The sequence below is a fragment of the Mustela lutreola genome, chromosome 9 (assembly GCF_030435805.1).
Source record: "Mustela lutreola isolate mMusLut2 chromosome 9, mMusLut2.pri, whole genome shotgun sequence".
In the NCBI taxonomy this organism is placed as follows: domain Eukaryota; kingdom Metazoa; phylum Chordata; class Mammalia; order Carnivora; family Mustelidae; genus Mustela; species Mustela lutreola.
In genome coordinates, this window is record NC_081298.1 from 65,529,541 (window position 1) to 65,556,864 (window position 27,324).

The 27,324-nt window shown below is 35.5% G+C and overlaps 1 protein-coding gene across 2 annotated transcripts in view; it reads right to left on the reverse strand.

Annotated features, from left to right (window-relative positions):
- EIF5B (eukaryotic translation initiation factor 5B) overlaps window positions 1-27,324 on the reverse strand; it is an 80,831-nt gene that overhangs the window by 20,616 nt on the left and 32,891 nt on the right. The window contains exons 2-10 of one of the 2 annotated variants that reach the window (XM_059134539.1): window positions 23,068-23,193; window positions 22,850-22,934; window positions 21,566-22,238; window positions 19,888-20,105; window positions 19,367-19,517; window positions 14,309-14,407; window positions 13,773-13,862; window positions 11,436-11,510; window positions 6,452-6,735 (exon numbers count right to left, since the gene is read on the reverse strand). In XM_059134539.1, coding sequence (XP_058990522.1) covers window positions 6,452-6,735; window positions 11,436-11,510; window positions 13,773-13,862; window positions 14,309-14,407; window positions 19,367-19,517; window positions 19,888-20,105; window positions 21,566-22,238; window positions 22,850-22,934; window positions 23,068-23,193 — 1,801 coding nt within the window. Of the gene's footprint in view, window positions 1-6,451; window positions 6,739-11,435; window positions 11,511-13,772; window positions 13,863-14,308; window positions 14,408-19,366; window positions 19,518-19,887; window positions 20,106-21,565; window positions 22,239-22,849; window positions 22,935-23,067; window positions 23,194-27,324 lie in introns of both variants that reach the window. The other variant, XM_059134538.1, reaches the window with a different exon arrangement.

A 27,324-nucleotide genomic window follows, 5' to 3' on the forward strand; every position in this document is an offset into this window, starting at 1 on the left:
TGTTGCAAGAGAATGTCACAGCCTTTATCCAAGTTCTTTGTTGATTTAACTACATGTAATTGCATTTTACCACATAACCTTTACAATCTAATTCCAATCATAGCACCTCTGGACAAAGAGAAACCTGTTAAAATGAATTTCAGGACAACGCTGTTAAATAAGAGTAAAAATAGCGTGAAGTTTTGGCTTCAACTTTCTGAACACTTTTGTGCACTGCTTATTTAATAGAATATAAGAAAACGATCTTGTATTCCATTCAGGGCATATACAGTACATCCTCTAGCTTATGTGGGGTATTTGTATAAAAGGAGATATACTCTTGCAATCAAGTGATTTCATTAAAACTTCAAAACTACAAAATACTTTAACAACTTATTTTTAAACTTTATCTGGTGTACAAACACTACAAAACCTTTCAACTGAGAGATGGTTTACTTAATCCCCAGCCTAAGATGTCTAATGACATTTCCTACCTTCTTAAGATACCACTCATTAGGCATGAGAAGCATCTCCTTGCATCACAACACACTTCTCTTATAGCATTTACCTAGATACTTCAGCTTTCTAAGAACCAAAGTACACATGCCAGCAGCTCTTTGAAATGCTAACATTTCAAGTATAGTAAAGCTGGCATTCAAATGAGATAAGACTTCCATCAAAATTCTGAAGTAATTTACAAAATATCTTCCATCTAAAAACCATTTTTGTAAACAATTCTTTACTTTCATTTCTACCACTGGACACTGGATCTTTCTATAGAAAATAGAATGAGAAAACATTTTGGAGTGTTAAATTCGGATGTGAGTGTTTACTAACAAAGAGTAGTACACAAGAGCTTTATATTCTGTGACTCAAATGCAAACGTCATGACCTTAGTTAGATTTGATATGGTTGAAAATTGTCTTTTTCTCCCACACTTGTTGTATCATTAAAATTTTCTGGAGGGCAATGCAGTAGACTTTAACTCAGAAATTCTACCTGTAAGTACTTGTCCTGAAACAATGACACAAGCATAGAGAAATATATGTATACAACAGTGTTTGTTCATTGCAGTATTATCTGTATTGGCAAAAATTAGTAACCACTTAATCATCTGTAGCTGGGGATTTCGAATGAATATTTCCTCAGTCCCAGGGCTGAAAACTATCTGGTTGCATAGACTCGTTTAGAGACCCCTATCCACAACGGAGATTATTACCTAGGACGTCTGGTATGGATTTTAGAAAATTATATAATAGCAAGGTTTTGGAACCATGAAATTTGTTATGGACTTATCTCTCCCAATTTCATATACTGAATCCCTAACTCCCAATGGGACTGTTATTTGGAGATAGAGCCTTTTAAAAGGAGGTAATTAAAGTTAAATGGGTAGGGCCCTAATCCAAAAGACAGATGCCCTTACAACAGGAGGAATAAGAAAAATCTTTCTCTGGGCATGCACAGAGTAAAGGCCACATGAAGACTCAGTGAGAAGGCAGTCATCTGCAAACCAAGAAGAGAGTTCTCACCAGGGAACAACCCTGCTGACGCTTTTATATTGAACTTTTAGCCTCAAGAGCTATCAGAAAATAAATCTCTATTGTTTAAGGCACCCAGACAAGAAGACACAGAACCAAAAGACACCACTATTAACCCTACAGAAAAGAAGGATTATAAAAGGATACCATAAACAACTGTATGTTCACAACTTAGATGAAATACAAAATAGTTAGAAAGACAAAGATTACAGAAAATGACTCAAGATGAAAAAGAAAATATGGCAAAGAGATAACAATATAACAAGAAATTGAACTAGAAATTTATGTCTTCGAAAGACAAAAGCTTTGTTAGTAAATTTGCCAAACACTTAAAACAGGAAAACAGTCAAAAACAATCTTTCATAAACCCTTGCAGAAAAAAGGAAGAAGGAACACTTTGTGACTAATTCCAGGAAGCTAATTTTAAACAGACACCAAAGCCAGACAAACAAATCCTAAGAGAAGAAAAGCTACTGATCAATATACCTCATGGGTATAGATCATAAAAACCTCAACAAAATATTACTAAGCAAATCTAGTAACATATAAAGAAGATTATACCAGGATCAAGTGGGATTTATTCTAGGAAGGCAAGGTTGGGCTTAACATCTGAATACCAATATAACACATCATATATTGGTATAAAAAAGAAAAAAGAATCTCTACACATAGAAAGGCACATTTCCATTCATGATAGGAACTCTGAACAAATCAGGAAAAGAAGGGAAGATCCTCAGACTAAAAAAGGGTACTACTATTAATACCATAGTTAATGGTAAAATCTGAATGCTATCCTCCTCAAAGGCTGAAAACAAGACAAGCACGTCTGCTCTTACCACTTCTACTCCATAATGTACTGTTCTAACAGGGAAATCAGGCAAAAATAAAAATAAAAGGAAATAAGCAGCAATGAGACTGGAAAGAATTACAACTGTCTTTGATAGAGAACATGACACACTGATTATAGGAAATTCTAAGGAATCCATAAAAAATTATGAGAATAAAAATATTTCAATAAAGTTACAGGACATGAGATCTATAAAACTCAATTGTATTTCTTTATACTAGAAATGAAAAAAATTTTAAAAATTGTGAACCCATTTTCAACAGTATAAAAAACAATAAAATACCTAATAATAAATTTAACAAAAGAATTACGTATCTTAAAATGTGAAAACTATAAGATACTACTAGAAGAAACTGTAAAAGATCCAAATGAATGGAGAATCAGCCTATTTCCAGAGACTTCAAGAATCAATACTATTAAAATAGATAATTCTCCTTAAAATTGATCTAAAGATTCAACATAATCTCCATTTAAATCTAAGCAAGCTTTTTGCAGAAACTTTCAAGATGACCATAATATTTATATGGAAAAGCAAGTGACCTGGAAGAGCCATAACAAACCTGAAAAGGAATAACAACATTGTAGGACTTCTATTTCCCTACCTCAAAACCTACATTAAAGCTATAATAATCAAGACAGTGTGGTACTGGCATAAGAGCAGAAAATACAGATGACGAAACAGAACTGAAAGTCCAAAACTAAATACTCATATTTCTGAGAATGACTGTAACTGAAAACACAGATGTTAATACAAGTATTAGGATGTGGAAAAACTATCAGAACCCTCAACTGGTGGGAATCTATAATTGCACAGTCACTCTGGAAAATAGTTCAGCAGTTTCTGAAAAAGTTAGACACAAATTTACCATATGATCCAGCAATCTCACTCTTAGGAATATATTAAAAAAAAAAAAAATGAAAACACATTTCCATACAAAGGCTTATATGCAAATGTATATAGTAGTACCATCTGTAATAGCCCCAAACTGGAAACAACTCAAATGTTCTCTAGGGAATATAAAACAAAATACAGTATACTTATACAACAATATCTGAATTTTGTTGTATAAGTATACTGTACAGAATTCTTGTATAAGTATAAATTCTGATAAAGTCACCACACAAAGAGACTAAGTGAAATAAGCTAAACATAAAAGACCAAGTATTATATGTTTGAAATTTACAGCAGTCCCCTCCTTATGCAGGGATGATAAATTCTAATCCCCTTAGTGGATGCCTGAAACCAATATTTATGCTTTCTCCTACACGTATCTAAGATACAGTTAAATTTAGGGGTGCCTGGGTGGTTCAGTTAAGTGTCCAACTCTTGATTTCAGCTCAGTTTATGATCTCAGGATTTTGAGAAGCCCTCCATCAGGCTCTGTGCTGGGCATGGAACCTGCTTTTTTTTTTCTTTTTAAAGATTTTATTTATTTATTTGACAGAGAGACACAGAGAGAGAAGGAACACATGCAGGGGGAGTGGGAGAGGAACAAACAGGCTTCCCACTGGGCAGGGAGCCAGATGCGAGGCTCGATCTTAGGACTCTGGGATCATGACCTGAGCCAAAGGCAGATGCTTAACAATTCAGCCACCCAGGCACCCCAAGCATGGAACCTGCTTAAGACTCTCAATCTCCCTCTGCCCCACTCTCCTAAAAAAAAAAAATTAAAGTGATAAATCAGGCGCACTGAAAGATTAACAATACCTAGTAATAAAATTAAACAATGTTAAGACTATACTGCAAAAAAGTTGTGAATGTGATCTCAAAGTATCTTATTTTACTGTACTCACCCCCTTCTTTTTGTGATGATGTGAGATTATAAAATGCCTACGTAATGAGATGAAGTTCAGTGAATAGAGTAGTGTTAGGCTACTACTGCCCTTCTGACAATCCAAGAAAAGAAGGATCACCTGCTTCCAGACTGCAGTTGACCACAGGTAACTGAAACCATAGAAAGCAGAACTGTGGATGGTGGGACTAGGAGGGCGGGGGGGACTGCTATATATGTGGGGCTAGAAATAGGGAATGTCTGCAAATTGTTATAAGAAATCTTTTTGGGATGATGAAAATACTTTAAAGTTGAGTTGTGATGCACAACTCTACAAATTTACAAAATGTCTCTGGACTGGATCAATTCTTTAATATGTAAATCATATCCCAACAAGCTGCTTAAAAATTTGCTGGATGTAGAGGTCCAAAGCATACTGTTATGTGAAAAATATATATATACTGGGAAGCATGGGTGGCTCAGTCAGCTGAGCATCTGCCTTTAGCTCAGGTCATGATGCCATGATCCTGGGATCAAGTCCCACACTGGGCTTCTTACTCAACAGGGAGCTTGCTTCTCCCTCTGCCTGCTGCTTCCCCTGCTTGTACTCTCCCCTTCTCTATGACAAATAAATAAAATCCTTAAAAAAAAAAAAAAAATATATATATATATATATATATATACACATATATATACACACATATGTATATATACATATATATATACACAAAATATATTATCTGTTTTAATTAAACATTTTTAAAAACTTGAAGCTGGGGCGCGCCTGGGTGGCTCAGTGGGTTGGGCCGCTGCCTTTGGCTCAGGTGGTGGTCTCCATATCCTGCGGCTGAGCCCCACATTGGGCTCTCTGCTTGGCAGGGAGCCTGCTTCCACCCCCATCTCTGCCTGCCTCTCTGCCTACTTGTGATCTCTGTCAAATAAATAAATAATAAAATCTTTAAAAAAAAACACACACAAAAAAACCCTTGAAGCTCATGTACAGAACTATGCACAAGCCTAGGAAGTGAAATAATGGGGAAACTTCTTTCTGCTTTATACCCATTGTCTTTAAATCACCAAACACATTACAACTGTCTCTCACACACTGGTACAGAGCAAGGGAGTTGGCCAGAGTAGGTGCTGTGGGAAGCAGCAGTTACAATGGGGAAGAAGGGAGGAGAATGCCACTGGTATTTAGTGGGTGGAGGGCAGGGATACTGCTTACCATCCTAAATGAAGACGACTGTCCCCCACAACAAAATTATACAGCCTAAAGATGTCGACCCTGGCAGAGGTGAGAAATCCCAACTTACAACAACAGATTTTCTTAGTCCTTTAGAAATTCAGAAAATGTATCCCTTTAATAGACTTTACAGAAGGGTGAGGCAACCACTAATACATAGGTTATCAGAAAGGAAAAAAAAAAAAAAAGGAAAAAAAGAAAAGAAAAAAAACTGAAAAATCAGAAGTACAAATGAAAATAATTTTTAAAAAAGAAAGCTAAAATTGTTTTTAGCTTAAAATACTTTAACATCCTTAAGCAAACCAGTTTTTAGTATATTATTTATACTAAGCTGACATAATTAAAGAAAACTCTCAAGTCTACTACATTAAATAGGAAAAATGTAGTAAGCTCACTAGGTATGCACACTTTGCTAAATCAAAAGATGCCTCATTAACCCATCAAATTTCAATACCTAAAGTCATCAGATGCCTCATAGTGACTAACTTAAAATACACAAGGCAAACACTAGTTTAACTAGTGTTTATGACTACAGGGTATATTTTCAGAATATCTCTGCACACCCTTAAACCATCATTTAAGGAGCACATCAAAATTCTGAGAAAACAAATAGAAACAATGAAGCAGTATACCATTCTGACTTAGGTTAAGGGAATAAGGTCCTTAGGTTAGGTCAATGTTAAAGGCCCAATGTTCAACCCAAGGTCATGAATATTTTGTCCTGTTTTTTTCCTAAATTTATACCTTCAGTTTCTTACATCTTTAGCTCTATCTGATCTGTTTTAAGATAACTTATACATATGATTTGGGGTCAGAGACTAAACTCCCTTTTTATTAATTTAACTAGCCTCGTTGGTTGAAAAGCTATCCTTTTCCCATTGAATTGCTTTAGCATCTATGACTTATCAGTATATCAGAAATATAAAGATTTTTTGGACTTTTAGTTGTTTCATCATCTGCATTATTTGTTCTTATGCCAGTACCCACATTGTCCTTAGATCAGAGAACAGTTCTAATGATCCCAGATGAGAAGTGGAGGGTGAAGGAATAAAGAGAAAGGGAAAATAAATACCTCAATCCTCCGTTTGGCTTTGTCATAAGCTCTTTCTTCTTTAGTACGATCATCATCAGAGTCAAATTCAGATTCTGAACTCATTTCTTTACTTGGTTTTTTATCTAACATTTTCCCGGCATCCTTTTCATCTGACACCTTTTCATCCTCTTCATCACCTTCACTGCCTTCACTTTCTCCCTCCTCTTCCTCTTCCTCTTCACTCTCATCTTCTTCACTCTCTTCCTCCTCCTCTTCCTCCTCCTCCTCAGGGTTTTCTTTAACTTCTATATGTATCGTGTTTTCTTCTTTCAGGAAAAACAAATTTGGAGATTAAAAATGGAGATTTTCATCAATGTTGTAAGACCTTAAAGGGAAAATACTACTAAGGGTGCACTAAGTATGGCATTAACATTATAAAAACATCATGAATGCTAATTATTTTCATAAATGCAAAGTGTTGGTCACATATTTGCTACAATGAAGATTGTCATTTAACAGTAAAAACTTAGTATGTGACTGAACCACACTGTTAGGCAGAACAAGAACTAAGGGAGGGGAACACAACACATAGAATTTCTTTCCCTTGGGGTCATTTGCCAATTCTGCACTTGATCTTAGCCCAAAGACTGAGAAGCAATGGTCATTTGCTGTTTCTGAAGAAGGCATCTTAAAGGCTAAGCAGTGTTTAGGAGTCCAGGCACTGGGTCTATTAAAAAGAGTCAAGGGGGTAAGGGGAATAGACATTGCATAATACTGTTATTGTGGAATGAAGTCCCAAAGAACTGAACACTAGCAATTAGAATGAATAGGAAATAAAGAGGACCTCCCCATTATTGGTCAATCACCTCCAGATTCTATCAATTCTAAATCTAGAATAAAATGATTCTATATTGTTAGTTCATTCAGATTCCTGGTGGATATACACATAAATTCTCTCTGGAGAAAGAAAAACACAATCCCTGATGTCAAATTATTCCTTAAGTTTTACAAGTATACTATCCAGCACAATATATGAAAATAACAAGCCATGTAAAAAAACAATGCACATGATGGAAGCCAGCAAGCCCCCAAACTAAGGGATGCCTGGCTGGCTCAGTCGGTTGAGCATCCAACAGTTGGTTTTGGCTCAGGTTATGATCTCAGGGTCATGAGACCAAGCTCCAAGTCGGGCTCTGCTCTGGTGGAGTATGCTTAAGATTTTCTCTCTGCACCTCCCCCCTTACACTGTCTAAAATAAATAAGTAAATCTATTTAAAAAGTTGAAAAATGACTATGTTTCTAACATCTAGGGAGCAAAAGATTTAAAAGTTTATAAAGTAAAAACTTACCAAAAAAACCCAGTTAAACGGAGCATCTAAAACTAGAAAATACTGGAGACAGAACTAAGAACTCAAAAGATGGGCTTAACAGGCAAGTAGAAACAGCTGAAGAGAAAATTGGTGAACCAGAACACAGATCAGAAAAACAATCTAGAATGGGCCATGGAGACTCAATTAGATGGAAAACGTGAAAAGACATGCTACACTGATATAATAAGAAGGCATATCATAGGTGCAACTAGAATCCCTGAGGTGAAATAATAGCTCATAATACTGTAAATTCATAAAAATATAAAATCATACATTGATAAAGCTCTATAGGCCAAATGAACAACAACAACAACAATAAGCTCAACCCTGGCCACATCATTACTGCTGAAAACCAAAAGCACATGGAAACTTTAGATTGATATCTGACTTCTCAACAGAAACAATGAAAGCTAACACAAGGGAATAATATCTTCAAAATGTTAAAAAGAATTTCAACAAAGAATTCTTCACTCAGTAAAATGCCCTTCAAGAATAAAGAGATAAAGGTTTTTTTTTTTTTTTTTTGAGATAAAGGTATTTTTAGAAAAGCAAAAATGGAATGCCTCACTAACAGAATTATACTAAAGGAAATTCTAAAAGGTATTTTTTCAGGCAAAAAGAAATGACCTCAAATGGAAGATCAGAGATGCAGAATGAAATGAATTACAACAAAGAGCTGACAATATGAGTAAACTTAAGCTATGATGGGATATTAGAACAGGAACTAATATAAATGGGAATAATGAACTGAGAACTGGATAAATTTGTTCATGTAGTCTATGGTCTTTGCAGTCTGGAACGAGTATAACATTAGACAGTGATAGTTCAAAGACCTATTTTTAAAGTCTCTAGAGTAATTAAAAAAAAAAAATTAGTGAAAAAGTATATAACTTCCAAGCTCATGGAAGGAGGAAAATATGGAATTAAAAAAAATAAATAAATAAGGGGTGCCTGAGTGGCTCAGTCAGTTACAGCTCAGGTCATGATCCCAGGGTCCTGGAATCTAGTCCTGCATTGGACTCCCTGCTCAGTGGAAACCCTGCTTCTCCCTCTTCCTCTGCTGTCCCTCCTGCTTGTGCTTTCTCTTGCTCTCTTCCCTATCAAATAAATAAAATTTTAAACAAAACAACAATCCCAAACATAGTAAAAAAGTAAAAAAAAGAAACAGAACCAGTAAGGACTAAACAAGATAACAAATACTCTTCATTAATTACATAAAGGGTTAAATGTATTGAGCTAAATCGTCTAGGTAAAATATAAAGATTGACAAACTGGATTTAAAAATCTCAACTAGGGGGTGCCTCAGACACTTAAGCATCTGCCTTTGGCTCAGGTCATGATCCCAACATTCTGGACTGAGTCTCATACCTGGCTCCCTGCTTTATGGAGCACCTGCTTCTCCCTCTCCCTTTGCCTGTGATTTCTCTCTCTGTGTCAAATAAATAAATAAAATCTTAAAAAAAAATTTTTAATTAATAAAAATCCCAATTATGTGCTAATCAAGGAGAGAGAGAGTTAAAATTAGAAAAAGATCATGAAAATCAAAGCTATGTTGCTACGTCAATATCGGATAAAGTATGCTTTAAGGCAAAAAGCAAGTTAGAAATAAATTTTAAAAATATAAATAAAAAACAGAATTATCAATCAGTGAGTCAATTCATCAAAAAATATGAGTGTGTACACCTAATAATACAACTAAAATATATATAAAAAAATTAGAACACAGGGAAAAACAGACAATCTATAATCACAGCAGATTTTAACCACCATTCTCAGTAAGAGAGAAAGGTAGTCCAGAAAAAAATCTCAGAATAAAAAAGACTTGAACAAGATGATGAGCAAATGTGATCAAACAGCTTACCCTTGAACAACAAAGGGATTAGGGAAGTCAATGCCCCCATGCAGTCGGAAACCCACGTATAACTTTTGACTCCTCGAAAACTTTACCAACAGCCTACTATATTGACCATAAACCTTGGTAATAACATGAAGAGTTGACTGACCCATGTTTTTATGTGTACTACATACCATATCTTAGAATAAACTAAACCAGATAAATACAAATGTTATGAAGAAAATCTTAAGGAAAATACATGTACAGCACTATATCGAAAAAAAATCCACATGTAGACTCCTGTAGTTTAAACCCATGTTGTTCAAGGGTTAACTCTACAGAGAACAAGGCACACAACTACTGCGGAATATAAATTTCTTCCAATCACATATTAAAAACAGTAATCAACCATATGCCGGGTTGTAAATTAAGTCTCAACATATTTCAAAAGAGAGAACCATGTATGTTCTCTGATCTCAATGAAGTAACAAGAAAATAATTAGAAAATCCCACTTTTATAAATTAAGAACTACACTTTAAGCAATCAGGTGAAATATGTTAAAATGGAAATTAAAAAAACAACAAAACTTGTGAATTTGGTGGAAGCAATGCTTAACAAAAAACTTAGTTTTAAAAACATGTGTTCAGTGTTGGCAAGGATGTGGAGAAAAAGGAATCCTCTTGTGCTGCTGTTGGGAATGCAAACTGGTACAGCCACTGTGGAAAACAGTATAGAAGCTCCTCAAAAAATTAAAAATAGAACTACCTTACGATCCAGTAATCACACTACCAGGTATTTACCCAAAAACTACAAAAACACTAATTCAAAGGATTACATGCAACCCTTTGTTTATGGAAGCATTATTTATAATAACCAAGATAAAGAAGCAGCTCAAGTGCCCACTGACATATGAACGGACAAAGAAGATGCAGTGTATATATACAATGGAGTATTATTCAGCCCTGAAAAGAATGAAATCTTGTCACTTGCAATGACATGGACAGAGCTAGAGAATATAATGCTAAGTGAAACATGTTAGAGAAAGACAAATATATTATTTCACTCATATAGAATTTAAGAAACAAAACAAATGAGCAAAGGGCAAGAAAAGAAAAAGAGACAAACTAATAAACAAACTCTACCTACAGAGAACAAATTGATGGTTACCAGAGGAGAGGAGAGGTTTGGGGCAGGGCCTGACGAGGGGGGCAAGGGTTAAAGAGGTGATGGGAATTAAGGAGTATACATGTCCTGATGAGCACCAGGTAATATATGGAATTGTTGAATCACTATGTCATACACCTGAAACTAATATAACACTGTGTGTTAACTAGAACTAAAATGAAAACATAAGAAGGAAAATGTATTAGGAAAAAACCCCTGAAAAACTAAATATCCATCTCACCCCCCCAGGAAATTAAAACCAAAGAGAGCAGATTTTTATAACACAGGACAGAAAGTAATGACAAAGGAAAATTATTTATTAGGTTCTAATTGCTTGTATTACCTCTGTATTATATTTCAAGTTAAAGTGTTTTTTTGGTAGGCTAGCTTTAATAACCTAACCCCATTTACAATATCACTCTGAAAAAATGTTATTTTAAATCCTAGGTGCCTTTGAAAAACCATTTATTCATAAATGAGGATTAAATGAGGATCCACATGAGGATTTAGAAACCAAGGCAATGGAAAGATCTGAGACTGGTTTTTATTCCCAGAAATGTTCATATGGATTTCATAATCAGAAGACTATTTCTATAAATATATACACCTCTAATAACCATTAGATTTGTCAACTTGTACTTATAAGTTATTCACCTTTTTCTCTCTCTTCATCACTGGCCATAGCTTCCCAATCATCCAATCCAGCATCTTCAGTTTCTTCTTCCTCTTCTATAAATAAAGGTTTTTGTTAAAGACATAGATATCACCCAGAAATAGGGACTTGCTTTTAGGAAAAGTCGAAAATTTTGCTGCCATTAAAAAAATATTTTAATTATGCAATATACAATTTCATCATCTTTGGAACTACTTTCTCAACATAGCTACATGTTATAATTTAGTATTACGAAATGCTTCACAGTTTCCTAGTATTTTGAATAGACCAAATTAAACTTAAACCAGACTTCATATTTGACATAATTAAAATATTAGAAACTCAGTGAAATGTTATTGGATTTTGAAAAGGGTAGATGATGACTGCACTCAGTTCTTGTAGAAAAATGAAATTTCACAATAGTTCCCCCCTCCCCCCAACCTTATCTACAGTGTTGCCTTCTGCATTTTGTCACCCACAGAGAACTGTGGTCTGGAAGCAAATGAACCTCCATCCCTCCTTCTAATGTATGGTCAGAAGGCCGATGGTATTCTAACATTACATCACAGTGTCTACATCATTCATCTCACTTCATCTAGTCACATGGGCACTTATCATCTCCCACCATCGCAAGAAGAATGAGTATAGTACAGGAAGATATTTTAAAAGAGAGACCTTACATGCACATAACTTATTACAGTATATTGTTCTAAATATTCATTATTACTTACTGCTGTTCTTCTCTTGCTGTGCCTAATTTTTAAGTTAAACTCTCTCTCAGCTGTATAGGAGAAAACAGAGTTCAGTACTACCTGCAGTTTCAGGCATCCACTGGGGTTCTCAAAACATATCCTCCACAAACAAGAGAGGCTTACTTACTGTATCTTCATTTTGATCTTTCAAACTTGTATGTCATACCTAAGAATTTACTACTTATTTTATTGCTTTAACTTGTACAGCTACATACAAATACTACTAAAAATCATAGTTGTAGGTACAAAGCTATACCTCTATTCCAGTTGAAAGTAAGAAAAGAGGGGTGCCTGGGTGGCTCTGGGTTAAAGCCTCTGACTTCAGCTCAGGTCGTGATCTCAGGGTTCTGGGATCGAGCCCCGCACTGGGCTTTCTGCTCGGTGGGGAACCTGCTTCCTCCTCTGTCTCTGCCTGCCTCTCTGACTACCTGGGATCTCTATCAAATAAATAAATAAAATCTTTAAAAAATAAAAAAAACAAAAGAATATTTGCTGACAATCCAAAAACATCAGAAAAGTATAATTCTGAATATTAAGACTTATTATTAATATTAAGAATATTCTCAACAACTTTTTTTTTTACTGAAATCCAATAAGGCAAAACTACTCTCAAATACAAGTGGGACAAGCAGTATTTGCTTCCCTGTAATAATTACTATTTGCCAAGATGTTTGGAACATCTTGAGAAAGAGGAAATGAGTCAGGTACATATACCCAAAATATCCTTCTAAATTAGCAATTCTTTCTACTGCTACATATGTCACCTAAAATAATGGACTGCCATTAAGCCTATCAACCTCAATTTCTCCAGTGTCATCATGCTGAGTTGTGTCAGGTAAATGATCCTTTTATACTAAGAAGACAGGGGGAGAAAGAAGGACAGGAACTATCAATGATATTTTTCACCACTGTGGGTGAATCTTGATACTCTCGCTCGCCTATCAATATCTAGGTCTAATGAATTAAAACAATGTTTATCTTAAAAAAAAAAAAAAAAAAAAGCCAAGACTTTCTTCAACCTCAAAACACACATACACATAATTAATAAAATGAATCCTCTTGCTGATTTAGTAAATAGAAGCTGTCTTGTAAGAAGGTTTAAAGATGCCAATTTTTAGAGTACTCTTAAAAAGTTGTCATTAAAATCCTTCCAAAGGAACTTCAGGTCTTCTTGGTATCACCTAAGATTTCTGATTCACAAATGAAAACATAATAAAATAAAATAAAATAAAAAAACTCTCCACTCTCTACATTTTACTGGTACTACTGAAAATGAATTTCGAGTCTCACTCCTACAATTTTTTTTTTTAAAGCGGAGCCCAGTTTGGAGTTTAAACTCACAGGGGCTCAAACTCATAACCATGAGATCAAGACCTGAGCCATGACCAAGAGTCAGATATTCAAACAAATGAGCTTCCCAGGCACCCCTAAACTTTTTCAAAATGGAAATGGAAAGAAATGGTTTAGAGAAAAGTATGAAGAATACCATCCTGCCAGATATTTGTTTTCCCCAAATTAATGATAATGAAGACAACTTCTGACACATCAGTGCTATTTAATAGGAAGCAATTAGTCAGTGCTACTGGCCTTGTTCAACAGGAGGTGGTGTCTCTTCCTTTTCTGGAACTCCTTGTTCTACATCTTCCACAGCAGTGCTTAATTCTATTGGTTCAGATACTGAAAAAAGGGCAGCAACTAAGTTAACAATACTTTTTCAGTGCATTATTTCTGTTGGGATACTGTTAAGAACTGAATGAAAACCAGGAATACAAACCAAAATTCTTTAGCAAGTTTAGAAAATGTTTAAATATTAGTCATATATTTTACAGGAAATAGTCTGCTCCAGGAATAATGTGAAATCACAAAAGGTTGAGAAGGAAACAAAGAAAAATATGATAGTTAGGAATAGCTGTTTGGGGGAAGATTTAGATTTTTCAAACAAAAGCACTTTTCCATTAACCTGTCATTGAAATCAGTTGAGAATGGTTAACAATAATAAGAAACAAAGTACAGGAAATAAGTTTCAATATTTGTGGTTTCTTTTTAAAAGATACTGTTTTGAAGATTATAGGAAAAAGGCAAACAAAATTATTTTTAAATCACAGGTCACTTTGTATACAAACCTTCTTTATTTTCTAGCTGCTGTAATGTTTTTTTCTTCTTTTTATCTTCATAAATTGGCCTCTTCTTTGGCAAAGAGTCTTTTGATGGCACTTCAACACCTAAGGGATAAAAATGAAAACTTCAGATTTATGCTATTTGTGTATCTCAGAAATGCTACTTAAAAAGATAACATTTCAGGGAAGTCTGGGTGGCTCAGTCACTTAAGAGTCTGCCCTCGGCTTAGGGCATGATCCCAGGGTCCTGGAATCGAGTCACACATCAGGGGACTCTGCTTCTCCCTCTGCCTGCCACTTTTCATGCTTGTGCTCATACGCGCTCTATCTCTGACAAATAATAATAATAATAAAAAGATATATTATTCACCTCAGAAATATATACATTCATGGAAAAATCTCATTTTTACATAAGGAGTTTGAAAATTTACATAAACTAAAGTACTACTTTCTTAGTGTCCAGTTCTGGGACTTTTGAAAAATGTGCAGAGTTATTAAACACAGTGAAGATGCAGAACAATCCTATCATCCTGTGCTGTTCTATGTAATCAAACCCTACTTACATCCTTTGCCCCTGCCAACCACTGATCTGTTTTCTATCTCAAAAGATTTGTTTTTTCCAAAATGTCACAGAAATGAAACTTTATAGTCTGGGCTGTTGTCATCATAAAAGATTTTAGAGTCATCCTCATTGTTATATGTACTAACTGTTGTATGTACTAATACTTCAGTTCTTTCTACTGCATTCCATTGCACGAATATACTATAGTTTCATTATTCTGTAGACAACTGAAGATGATTTGAGTTTTTTCCAGTTTTTGACAATTATGGATAAAGCTCCTACAAACATATATTTCCAGTTTTTGACAATTATGGATAAAGCTCCTACAAACATATATATGCAGGTTTCTGTGTGAACATTTCTCTGGGGTAAGTATTTTGGAGCAGGAATGATGGGACATTAGATAAATACGTATTTAATTTTATAAGAAACTCCCAACTGTTTTCCAAATTGACTTTACAGTTTTGCATTTCAACCAGTAAGGTAGATGAGTTCCAACTGTTCTGCATACTTGCCAGAAAAAGTAAGTTTTCAAAATTTATGTATTTCAATAAATATATAATGATATCTGTGGTCTTAATTTGAATTTCCCTAATGACTAATGTTAAACATTCTTTTCACTGCCTATAGTTCTGTTCAAGTCTTTTTTTTTTTTTTTTTTAAAGATTTTATTTATTTATTTGTCAGAGAGAGAGAGAGAGAGAGAGTGAGCACACGCAGGCAGAGAGGCAGGCAGAGTCAGAGGGAGAAGAAGGCTCCCTGCCGAGCAAGGAGCCCGATGTGGGACTCGATCCCAGGACACTGGGATATGACCTGAGCCGAAAGCAGCTGCTCAACCAACTGAGCCACCCAGGCGTCTCATTAAGTCTTTTGCCCATTTTTAAATACAGCTGTTGCTCTTCTTATTGTTGAATACTGAGTTAGCTTCACATATTGTGCATATTAATCCTTGTCAGATATGTGGTTTTCAGGTATTGTCTTTGAATTGACTCTCAGTGATGTCTTCTGCAGAGCAATTTTTAACTGGACTTCCCCAAATACGTTCCTTTTATGAATTATGCTTTTTAAGTTAAACTAAGCACTAACACAAGGTCAGAAAGATTTTCTACTATTTCCCCCCTAAAGTTTTGTAGTTGTATTGCAGATTCAGATTTACGATCCTTTTGAGTTAATTTTTATATAATGTGTGAGATTTAGGACTAGGCTTTTGGGTTTTTGTTTTTGCATCTAGACACCCAACTGTTCCAGCAACAGTTGTTGCTAACACTGTATTTTACATACTAAACTGCCTTTTCCCCAAAGCTGACCGTACACAGACAATTCTATTAATCTGTCTTTATTGCTGCTTTTGCCAGTATCACCCTGTACTGATTAACACGGGTTAATAGTAAATGTTGAAATCAGACATTTGAGTACTCCAAGTATATTATTTCCAACAATATTTTGGCCATTCTAACTCCTTCACCTTTTCATACGTTCACAAAATATCCTGCTGCAAGTTTGACTGTGATTGCACTGATTCTAAAGGTCATTTTGGAGAACCGATAATCTTAACAGTATCAAGTTTTCCAATTGTGAATGCAACATTTCTCCTTATTTTCATGTTTTTATAGTTTTCAGCATATAGATCCCACAAATACTAGAATTATATTGAAGAATTTCAATTTACTTTGGGGGTGCTACTACAAATAATACTGTTTAGATTTTCAGCTGTTAACTACTAGCATACAGATATACAATTGATATTTGCATACTGGCCCTATCTATAACCTTGTTAATTATTAGTTGTAGCATTTTGTGGGGTTTTTTTAGTTCTAGATTCCATGGTATTCTCTATGTAGGCAGCTATCATCTGTGAATAGAGTTTTACTTTTTCCAATCTGTATGTCTTTAACTTTTTTTTTTTTTCTAATTGCCCACACTAGGATGTTCAGTACAACATGGAATGATTGTGTAAGAGTGGACACCTTGTTGTAATTACAATATTAAGATTTAACATCTATAATTCATCATTAAGTGCAATGGTTGAATATTTCTATGTAGCTCTCTTTAGCAAATAAGGGGCTTTTCTATTTCCAGTTTGTGAATTTCTATCATACATGGATGCTGAATTCTGTTAAATGACTTTTCTATATCCATAAGATGATGTACTTTTTCTTCTTTAAATATATTTACTCATTCTCAAAACTGAGCCAGCCTTCATTCCCAGGAAAATGTTTATGTGTTTTGATAGTTTATATCTTTTAAGGAATAGCCCTATTTTATCTAAGCTTTTGAATCTATTAGCATAGAATTGTTCACAGTACTGCCTTACCATTTTAATATCTGTAATGATGTTATTCCTCCCCATTCTTTCCTCCCAGTATCGGTAATATGTGCCTTGTCTCCTTTCTTTGTTAGCTGGTCTAGTTCATCAAATTTTATTGATATTTTCAAGGTACTAACTTCTGGTTTCAATGATTCTCTATTAGTCTTGTTTTATACTGCACTGTTTTCTATACTTTCTTCTTTTTGCTTACTTTGCTCTCTTATTTTTTTAGTTTAAGATGGGAAGCTTAGACTATCGATTTGACCTTTTTTTTTCTAAAGCAAGCATTTACTACTACAAATTCCCCTCTGAGCATTGCTTTAGCTACATCCCACAAGCTTTAATATGTTGTACTTTCCTTTTTGATTTTTTTTCCAAATTCAAGATACTTTCTAATTTTCAGTAAGACTTCCTCCTGGACTCATGGGTTAGCTCAGTCGGTTAAATGCCTGCCTTCGATTCAGGTCATGATTCTAGGGTCCTGGGATCGAGTCTATCATCAGGCTCTCTGCTTAGTGCGGGGTCTGCTTCTCCCTCCACTCTCCCCCTCATGATTGCACTTGCTCTCTGAAATAAAATCTTAAAAAAATTTTTTTTCTCATCTAACCTCAGAAGTGCAAGTCAAACTATTCCATAAAACTTTACTTAGATAACTTGTATTGGAAAGCAAGGAAGAGGTCTAAGAATACTGTAGTCTTGTAGGAAAACTCAAAGGAACCAACCTGAATGAGCTCGGGCTGGCCAAAGATGGAACAATTTATTTTTTATTTTATTTTATTTTTTTTTAAAGATTTTATTTATTTGTCAGAGAGAGCGAGTGAGAGCGAGCACAGGCAGACAGAGTGGAAGGCAGAGTCAGACGGAAACGCAGGCTCCCTGCGGAGCAAGGAGCCCGATATGGGACTCGATCCCAGGACGCCGGGATCATGACCTGAGCCGAAGGCAGCTGCTTAACCAACTGAGCCACCCAGGCGTCAAGATGGAACAATTTAAATACAAAAACATGAATGACTTTATGAGATAAAACCATGTAATTACAAAAACATGAATGACTTTATGAGATAAAACCATGTAATTACATAAAACCCCAATAGCAGAAAATGATATACATCCAAAAAACAAAATTACACTCATTGATCACCTCTGAAGTTGCTAAGACACTAATTTATTATTCTGAAAATTAATGAAGTATAAGAATTAAGCATTTATTCTAGCTTTTCTGCATGAATTACATTTCAGGGAAAGCTTTTCTTTAAAAGAATGCTAATAAGTGTAGAAGAAATGACAGAATATCAAAACTCTGCAACGATCACCAGCTGGACATTAAATTATTAGGCTGAATATTAAGTTATTATTAGAAAAAGTCAGTGGAGTACTTATATAATAGACAGAGGTGCCAATACCTAAACCCAATGATCAATACTGACACCACTAGAAGTGAGACAACCAGATCACATGCCTCCTGACATGAGGCAATATGAAATACACACCACCACTTGGAAGAAGTCAAGCTGCTATATCTAAGAAATTATAAGGAACAGAATGTCTATTAGCTGACACCAGGAAAACGGCATCATATAAATCCAGAATATGAGAAATTTTTAAGAATAATCCAGTATCTGTGACTAATAAAGGGTATGCCAAAAACAAGAATAGGTAGTGGTATCAGTGAGAGCCAGATATATCAACCAAATGCAATGTGTGGACCTAATTTGGATCCTGGTTTGAACAAATCAATTATTAAAAACATTTTACAGATAATGGGAAAAATTAAACATAAGAAAGCCAAATGCTGTCAAGGAATTATGTTTATATAATACAAACTCTACTTAGCATTAAGAAGTATTTGTTAAAGATACATACTAAAGCAAAATACAAGTAAAACAGTATGTTTAGAGTACATTTTACAGAAGTCATTTCCCAGAATAATCTATTTATCTAACCTATTCTTTATTTTTTAATTTATTTTTTTAAAAAGTAAGCCCTACACCTAGTGTGGGGCTTTAACTCATGATCCTGAGACTGAGTTGCATGTTCTACCAACTGAACCAGCCCGGTATCCCTATTAATTATTATTTGACTTTTTCCACAGCATTTTCTTTTCTGACTTAATTCAATTCCCTTTTCCATCACAGACCTATAGCTGTATGCCAGAAGCTTCTAGACTATTCAGTTAATTAAAAATACTACTTACCCTGAGCTTGTAGAAGTTTAAGGGTAGCCTCAGCTCTGGCTCTGGCTTCTCTCTGGGATTTAGTTAAAAGTTTCCCCTCTTTTTTTAGGCGTTCTTTTCTTTCTTTCTCTTTTTGCTTTTTCCTTTCTCTCTTTTCTTGTTCTAGTCTTTCCTGCATAAGAGTACATAAATAAGACAAAAATTATATTGGCATAATTATAAAATTTAAATGAAAAGAACCCAAACTCAAATATAAAGCTCTTAAGATACATGTAAAGTATTACATTAGGAATACCCAAATGAATATTTTAATGGTTGTACATCGTAAGTATTAATATCAGGAAGTAGACTAAGTATCGGCAAGGATAGTAACCAATTTCTGCATCTGAGGAAAAAAAGGTAAGATTTTCTGGATTGCTTCATTTTGTTTGTATCAGAATAATAACATAACTGAATTACAACTATGACACTTAGAATTAAAAGGTTAACAATATCTTACAGACCAGAGACTTGAAGTTATACAAAACTTCATGAAAACATACCTCTTCTTTACGCTTAGCTTCTAACTCTTCAAGCCGCTTTATGCGTTCCTCCTCTTCTCTCTTCTGTCGTTCTTCTTCTTCTTTAAGCTTAGCCAGAGCTTCTTGCATAGCTTTTACTGTGGCTTTGCTAGGTCCTTTTTTCTTCTCTTTCTCTTTTTCTTCCTTTTCTCCTTTTTTTTTCTTCTTATCTTTTTTCTTTTTGTCTCCTTCATTGTCATCTACCAAAAAAGAATAGAGGCAAAGTGTTTTTTAAAAGTTGTTTCCTGGATACCTGGGTGGCTCAGATGGTTAAGCAGGTCAGGTCATGATCCCAGGGTGCTGGGATCAAGTCCCACATTGGGCTCCCCCTCTTCTGCAGGGATTTGGCTTCTCCCTCTCCTTCTGCTGCTGCTCCTGCTTACGTACACTCTGTCAGATAAGTAAAATCTTAAAAAAAAATAAAAAAGTTGTTTCCTAAAGCAGTTATATGCAAACCCCAGAATTCAAAGACCATATTGGGCCAAGGCTGATGCCAGCAGCAAGGTAAGGTCTATCAAGGGGGTACCCAGGATAGAATAATCAAACCACCCAGCTGCCTCCTTAGAAGCCTACAATACTGGTGTTGTCTAAATGGTCCTGCAGTATCCAAGAAGACAGGAGGATCCTGACAGCAGGAAGAAAATACACTGTATTTTTTTTTTAAGATTTTATTTATTTATTTGACAGAGAGAAATCACAAGTAGATGGAGAGGCAGGCAGAGAGAGAGAGAGAGAAGCAGGCTCCCTGCTGAGCAGAGAGCCCGATGCGGGACTCGATCCCAGGACCCTGAGATCATGACCTGAAACCCACTGAGCCACCCAGGCGCCCCAAATACACTGTATTTAATGTATCTCTTAATCCATGATATCTGAATTCCTGCCTAAATTCTGTAGCTAGTTTTGCCTTTACAAAATGGGGATGATAGGAATGATGCCAACCTTAAGGGGATATTAGGACAAAATAAAAAACAGACATTATATTCCAAGAGCTAAAGTTTATGAAGCTACTTGTGGTGTTACTCCTCAAAGATGTCCAGACAATAAAAATTTGGTTAAAAAAGGTAGGTCAATTTTTCCATTAAAAGCTTTCTAGTCTAAAAAAAACCTATGTGAATCACTTGATCTTTATTCTCCTTCTGAAGGAGGAGGATTTTAGCTAGAAAACTTATTTTTCGTTAATTGGTTTTGGCATAAAAACCTGGCTCATGTTGCTTAAGATGTTAACTAATTTTAGCATGTTTTTACTTTTCTATTTCATAGACTGAATTGGGTTTTTAAAAACAGGAAAGTATTTATAAAAGTAAAAAAAAAAAAAAAAAAAGAAACCTTGAAACAAGAAAGAATTATTACCTGACACTGAGATATCAAAAGGAATAAACTTATCATTAGCCAACTTCCAGTCTTCATCAGCAGCAAAACTGTTTTCACAGTGAAATTCTTAAAAAAAAATCCTACTCTGTACACAAACTATTTTAAAGATATTTTATACAATACAAATGTTTAACAATGGAAATCAAAAGTACTTAGATATAACTTTTACAAGTCTTCTTCTTATAATTTAAGTCCCTGTACAACCAAGGGCAAAAAACAATAGGACTCTGGGGCAAAACTCAGACTATCAATCCAAGCCTTCAACCCTTTCCTTGGTAATATTACCAACCTTCAGCAGCTGTAGGAGTCTCTCCTTTCTCTTCAGAGGCAGGGATTGCTCCAATATCAAGGGTCACTCTGGATTTTACAGCTTCTTCTTCAGATTTCTTTTGAGATTGTTGTTTACTCTGATCTTTTTTCCCAGTCTCTAGCTCTTCTTTTTCTTTCAGCTTCCGCAGTTTTGCTTTTTCTTCATCTCGCTTTTTTCTTTCACGTTCTTTCTTTTCTGCCTTCTTTTGGGCCACTGTCTTAATTTTGAAGGAGGAGTCATCGTCTTCATTCCCACTCTCCACATTAGGACATGGCTTATTTTTTTGATTTTTTTTCTGTCCTTTTCTAGATGGCATAAATTCATCTGATTCATCACCACTTTCACCTGAAGAATTTACTCTGGAACGCTCTTTAACTCTCTTACTATTATCCTCATCTTCTTCTGATCCATCCCCCTTTTTATTTGATTTCTGAGCTTTCCCTTTAGCTTTTTTAGAAAGTTTATTAAGATCATCATCATCATCACTCCCAGAGTACATTTCCACTTTTGGCTTTGTGGTCTTTTTTGATTTTGAATCTTTATCTTCCCATTCTTCACTATCATTATCATCAAAACTTTGTTTTTTGCCTTTCTGTCCTTTCTTTTTTTTATCTTGCTTTGAGATGGATTCTTCTTCATTATTTTCTGTTGGCTAAAAAATTTCCATTGTTAAAAATTTTAAGTTACATTTTATTTTTTTTAAATAATAGACTTCTTAATCACGTATTTTACTAAGTACACATAGAAAAGACTCTCAAAACAACTTCAAAATAAGGTCCTTTCTATAAGAATATAAAACTCAACCAAATACCAGAAGCTAGCCTAGGCCTCAGGCACATTTGACATTCACTGTAAATTTCAAAATCCAGGTGCTCTGAAGTACTAATCATCAGTTCACATTCATTACCTTCTCACATGGCATACAGAGCCTATGAGGAAACTGAAAGGAAAAAACATGCCTATCACTTTCCCATTATCTGAGGCTATCCAAATTCAAAGAATGAAAAACAATGAACACAGAACACTGGAGATGAGAAACGTTCTATCTCCAATGTACCAATTTTATGACTAGGCAACATACTACAAAATACCTTTAAATTCCCAAATAAAATGTTCTTAAATCTGTGAAAGGTTTTAAAACACATTATTTCCTTTCCCTCTTTGGCATCAGAATTTATAGAAACTTTAAACATATTCACACTGCTCAAAAGCTTACAACAGCAGCTCCCGACACAAAATAGGTAACAATGGTCTGTTTTTCACCTTTACTGCAGCACTTTCTCTGTCACCTTTGATGCCTTGAGCTTCCCAAGACAATTCTTCCAGTTCTTTCAGGATATCATCTTCACTAGAAAAGGATTAAAATCTGATTAAAATTAAAGGATTAAAGGATTAAAATCTAATTACAAGGCACTGAATTAGCTTAATAGGTCAATCTCATACCAAAACTTATAGAAATCAAATATATTTGAAATACTTACTCAAAGTCTGGCTTTCTTTTATCCTTTTTCTTTTTCCCCTTTGACTTTTGAGGTTCCTGTTCTTTGGCAGCACCAGCTCCTTCTATTTCTGCAGCCAAGGCATCAAGATCAATGTCATCCTTGGCACTTAAATGAAAACAAAGAAGACCTAAATGTTACTCAAGAGCAAAACAATCTATCACATTAACATCACATTTTGCTTTTTCTCATGTATTAGCAGTCCACTGAGAAAAATCATTTGGCAAGTTCTTTGATGAGAATATCTGAATTATATCTACTAACCAATCAGCCTCCCTGCATCTGTTTCAATAAAGTTACACTCAAATCAGAAAGAACTATAATGAACAGCTCCAGGAAAATCGAGGTAACAAGGGAAGGAAATTAACTTTTGTTGATACCGAAGTTTTTTGATGTGTGCCTGAGACAAATTATTTATAAAATGGAGATTAAACAATAAAACCAAGTATTATTATTTTATTATTAATAGCAACACCTAAATATTAGAAGAGCTTGAATAGCTATTCATTTCGACTTGGAATAGTAGAAATTTTAGAGCAGGAAAGAACTTTAGAGACCATCTAGTCTATTATCTCATTTTGCCAACAGGAAAACTAAGATGCACAAAGTTTGAATGCCTTGAGCAAAACATGACCACACATCCAAATCTAAATGAATCAGGAATGATTTACTAAATAAAACACATAAAATATCCAAAACCCAGAACCAAATCTGCTCATAATCTTTTATATTCTTGGTTTCATTTCCAGTTCCATCCCACAGTGTCCTGACCTTCATATACTGGAATAAACCAAATTATGTTTCAGTTTAAACTACAGAAAACCAAGGAGGTCAGTCAGTCTGAAATGTACAAGTATGAAAGGTAGGTGAATCCAAATAAATGATACAGTAAGAAAACAAAAACTTTTGAGACGCCTGGGTGGTTCAATCGGTTAAGTATGTGCCTTTGGCTCACACCATGATCCCAGGGTCCTGCGATTGAGTCCCGTTTCGGGCTCCTTGCTTAGTGGAGAGCCTGCTTCTCCCTCGGCCTTAAACTCCCCCTGCTTGTATGCTCACCCTCTCTCTCTCTGACAAATAAATACAATCTTAAGAAAAAGAACAAAGAAAACAAAGACTTCATGCAACATGACCCTCCACTTTGCATACCTTGTTATAAAGATGCTTCACTTCAGTAAAGAAAATTTCTTGAGAATAACTTTTAGGTCTATGATAAATATAATTTTAAGATTAATAAAAACAATGAGGATACAAAATTTATTCTCAAGGATCTTAGAAGAAAACAGCAAATCAATAAAACAGGAACTGCAAAATGCCAAGAAATGAAGGAATTTATGCTTTTATAATAGCTATCCAGAACTAATTCTTTTGTCTTATATTTTAGATAGTGTACTTGAGAAAGTTATATAACACTGAACTACTGCATTGGAGAGGACTTCCTGAAGCATGAAACCCACAATCAGAAAGTCAGACACTTCCTAGCAGAGGACAAGCCTGGAACCAAGTACTGAAGGAACTGGACAAAGCAGGTATGCATATATCAGACACAAGAAGTATAAAAACCTAAAGATGAAGTACATGATGTTTTAAGAAGACTCATAAAAGGGTATCTGAACCAACTGAGACATTTTTCGTAAGTTATGGACTTCCTGACCCAACCTAAGATCAAGGGACCCAGGAACAGGATGGGAACTAGACACGGTATTTTCAGCAATCTTTCCAAGAGACTGTGGGCCCAATTTGAGTAGTTACCCTTTTTAATAAATGTAGAAACCAAGGCTGGGAGAATTCACCTAGGATCACATAAGGCAGAGATGGGATTTGAACCCAAAAGTTCTGATTCCACAGTAACAGACTATTAACTCTCCTTACATAACTAAATTTGAATTTTAGAAAGCTACCTCTGGTCGAGGGCAGTGGCTCAGTGGGTTAAAGCCTCTACCTTCGGCTCAGGTCATGATCTCAGGGTTCTGAGATGGAGCCCCACGTCAGCCTCTCTGCTAGCAGGAGCCTGCTTCCCTTCCTCTCTCTCTGCCTGCCTCTCTGCCTACTTGTAATCTCTCTCTATCAAATAAATAATTAAAATCTTTAGAAATCTACCTCTGGTATGAGTGGAAGACTAGAATCCCAACTAGTTAGAGAGCTTTTATAGTTATTTATAATGAGAAATAATGAACCTGACTTGCAGCAGTGGCAGGCAAAATGATGTAAGATACATATTGAGGGGATCAATCAGCAGCATTTAAGTGACCAATTCGATATGTTGTATGTAGATGGGAAAGAATCAAGAACTATCCCTTAGGTCCCATTCCATAACAGAAATCTAAGCCTGGCCAAGTATCAACCAGCACTATCTCCAAAGGCATCTCTGCCAGTGTTTCACACCACAGAAGCTTCTAAAAACAAGGTGCAATGGGAAGATAGCTAATGACAGAAGCTTGGCACCTCACCTCCAAAAATCTGTCAGCTCTCACCTGAACTAAATTCGTCTTATCAGAATAGCTTATGATTAGCTAGATTTCCATAGCAGTCATTTGTTTTTATTTATCTCTATGATAAATATTACTGAAACAAACATCTCCAGGATAACAGTATATAGGACTACCTTTGTATGCTGTTGAGTCTGAGGCTTCTTCTGGCTAGTAATGAAAGACTGATGGCTTCTTTCTTTTAAAAATTTTATTTTATTTATTTGAGAGAGAGAGAGAGAATGAGAGAGAGAGAGAGCATGAGAGGGGGGTGGGTCAGAGAGAGAAGCAGACTCCCTGCTGAGCAGGGAGCCCAATGCTGGACTCGATCCTGGGACTTCAGGATCATGACCTGAGCCGAAGGCAGTCACTTAACCAACTGAGCTACCCACAGGCACCCCAAGACTGATAGTTTTTGAGTGCTTTTCATACATCAAAGCATTGTGCTGATCAACCACTATATATACTATGTATCATTTACTCCTCATAACAACTCTATGAAGTTAAGCTTAAAGACAAAGATAAAAAAGAATTTACAAAAGACTAGAAAATAGCACACCAGGAACTCATGGCCCAAATCTGACACCAAAATTGTGCTGCCTTCCTTAAAAATAGGAGATCATCATGTTTCTGAAGTTGTCTAAAAATTTAAACATACCTAACAAAATGTATCAGTGATACACAACACAACTTAAGTCTTAACCACAAGGGTTTATGAAGTGTTCCTTCAATATTTACAGAAGTTACTGCCCCAGACTCAGGAAGATGTCCTAAAAAGCCAAAGATATTACAATGACAGGAATGAAAGTAACACACACACAGTTATCAGTTGAAACTTGATACCTACACTCTCAGCACTACTTCTATACCTGCCCACTACAAACTACAGTTTTAAGATTTCAATAAACCAAAGATTCAAATCTAAAATCTAGTCATGCTGGGTAAAAAAAGCTTTAAAACCTTTATGGAGGGCGCCTGGGTGGCTCAGTGGGTTGGGCCGCTGCCTTCGGCTCAGGTCATGATCTCAGGGTCCTGGGATCCAGTCCCGCATCGGGCTCTCTGCTCAGCAGGGAGCCTGCTTCCTCCTCTCTCTCTGCCTGCCTCTCTGCCTACTTGTGTTCTGTCAAATAAAAAAAAAAAAAATAAAATAAATCTTTAAAAAAAAAAACCTTTATGGATTCTATAGAAGTATTTTTCTATAGGTATACCTTTCTGCAAACCACTTACTCTTCCCTTTAACAAAGCTATAACATTCCTATTAATATTTCCTATGATAGCCCCTAATCCTTTAGCCTAAACTTACTACTGATTAAAAGAAATAAAAAGCCATTTTCTGTTGTACTGTGTTTTCACAGGCCACATTCCTCTATCAAAACAATAAAAATGTTTTAACTTAGTGACTTTAAAAAATAAAGCTATTGGGGCGCCTGGTTGGCTCAGTGGGTTAAAGCCTCTGCCTTCGGCTCAGGTTGTGGTCCCAGGGTCCTGGAATTGAGCCCCTTGTACAGCTCTCTGCTCGGCAGGGACCCTGCTTCCTCCTCTCACTCTGCCTCTTTGCCTGCTTGTGACCTCTGTCTGTTAAATAAAAATACGTTAAATATTTAAAAAATTAAAAAAATAAAGCTATTAAAAGTTATATGTAGACTGGGGCACCTGGGTGGCTCAGTCGTTAACCGTCTGCCTTCGGCTCAGGTCATGATCCCAGCGTCCTGGAATTGAGCCCTATACTGGGCTTCTATATTGGGCAGGAAGCCTGCTTCTCCCTCTCCCA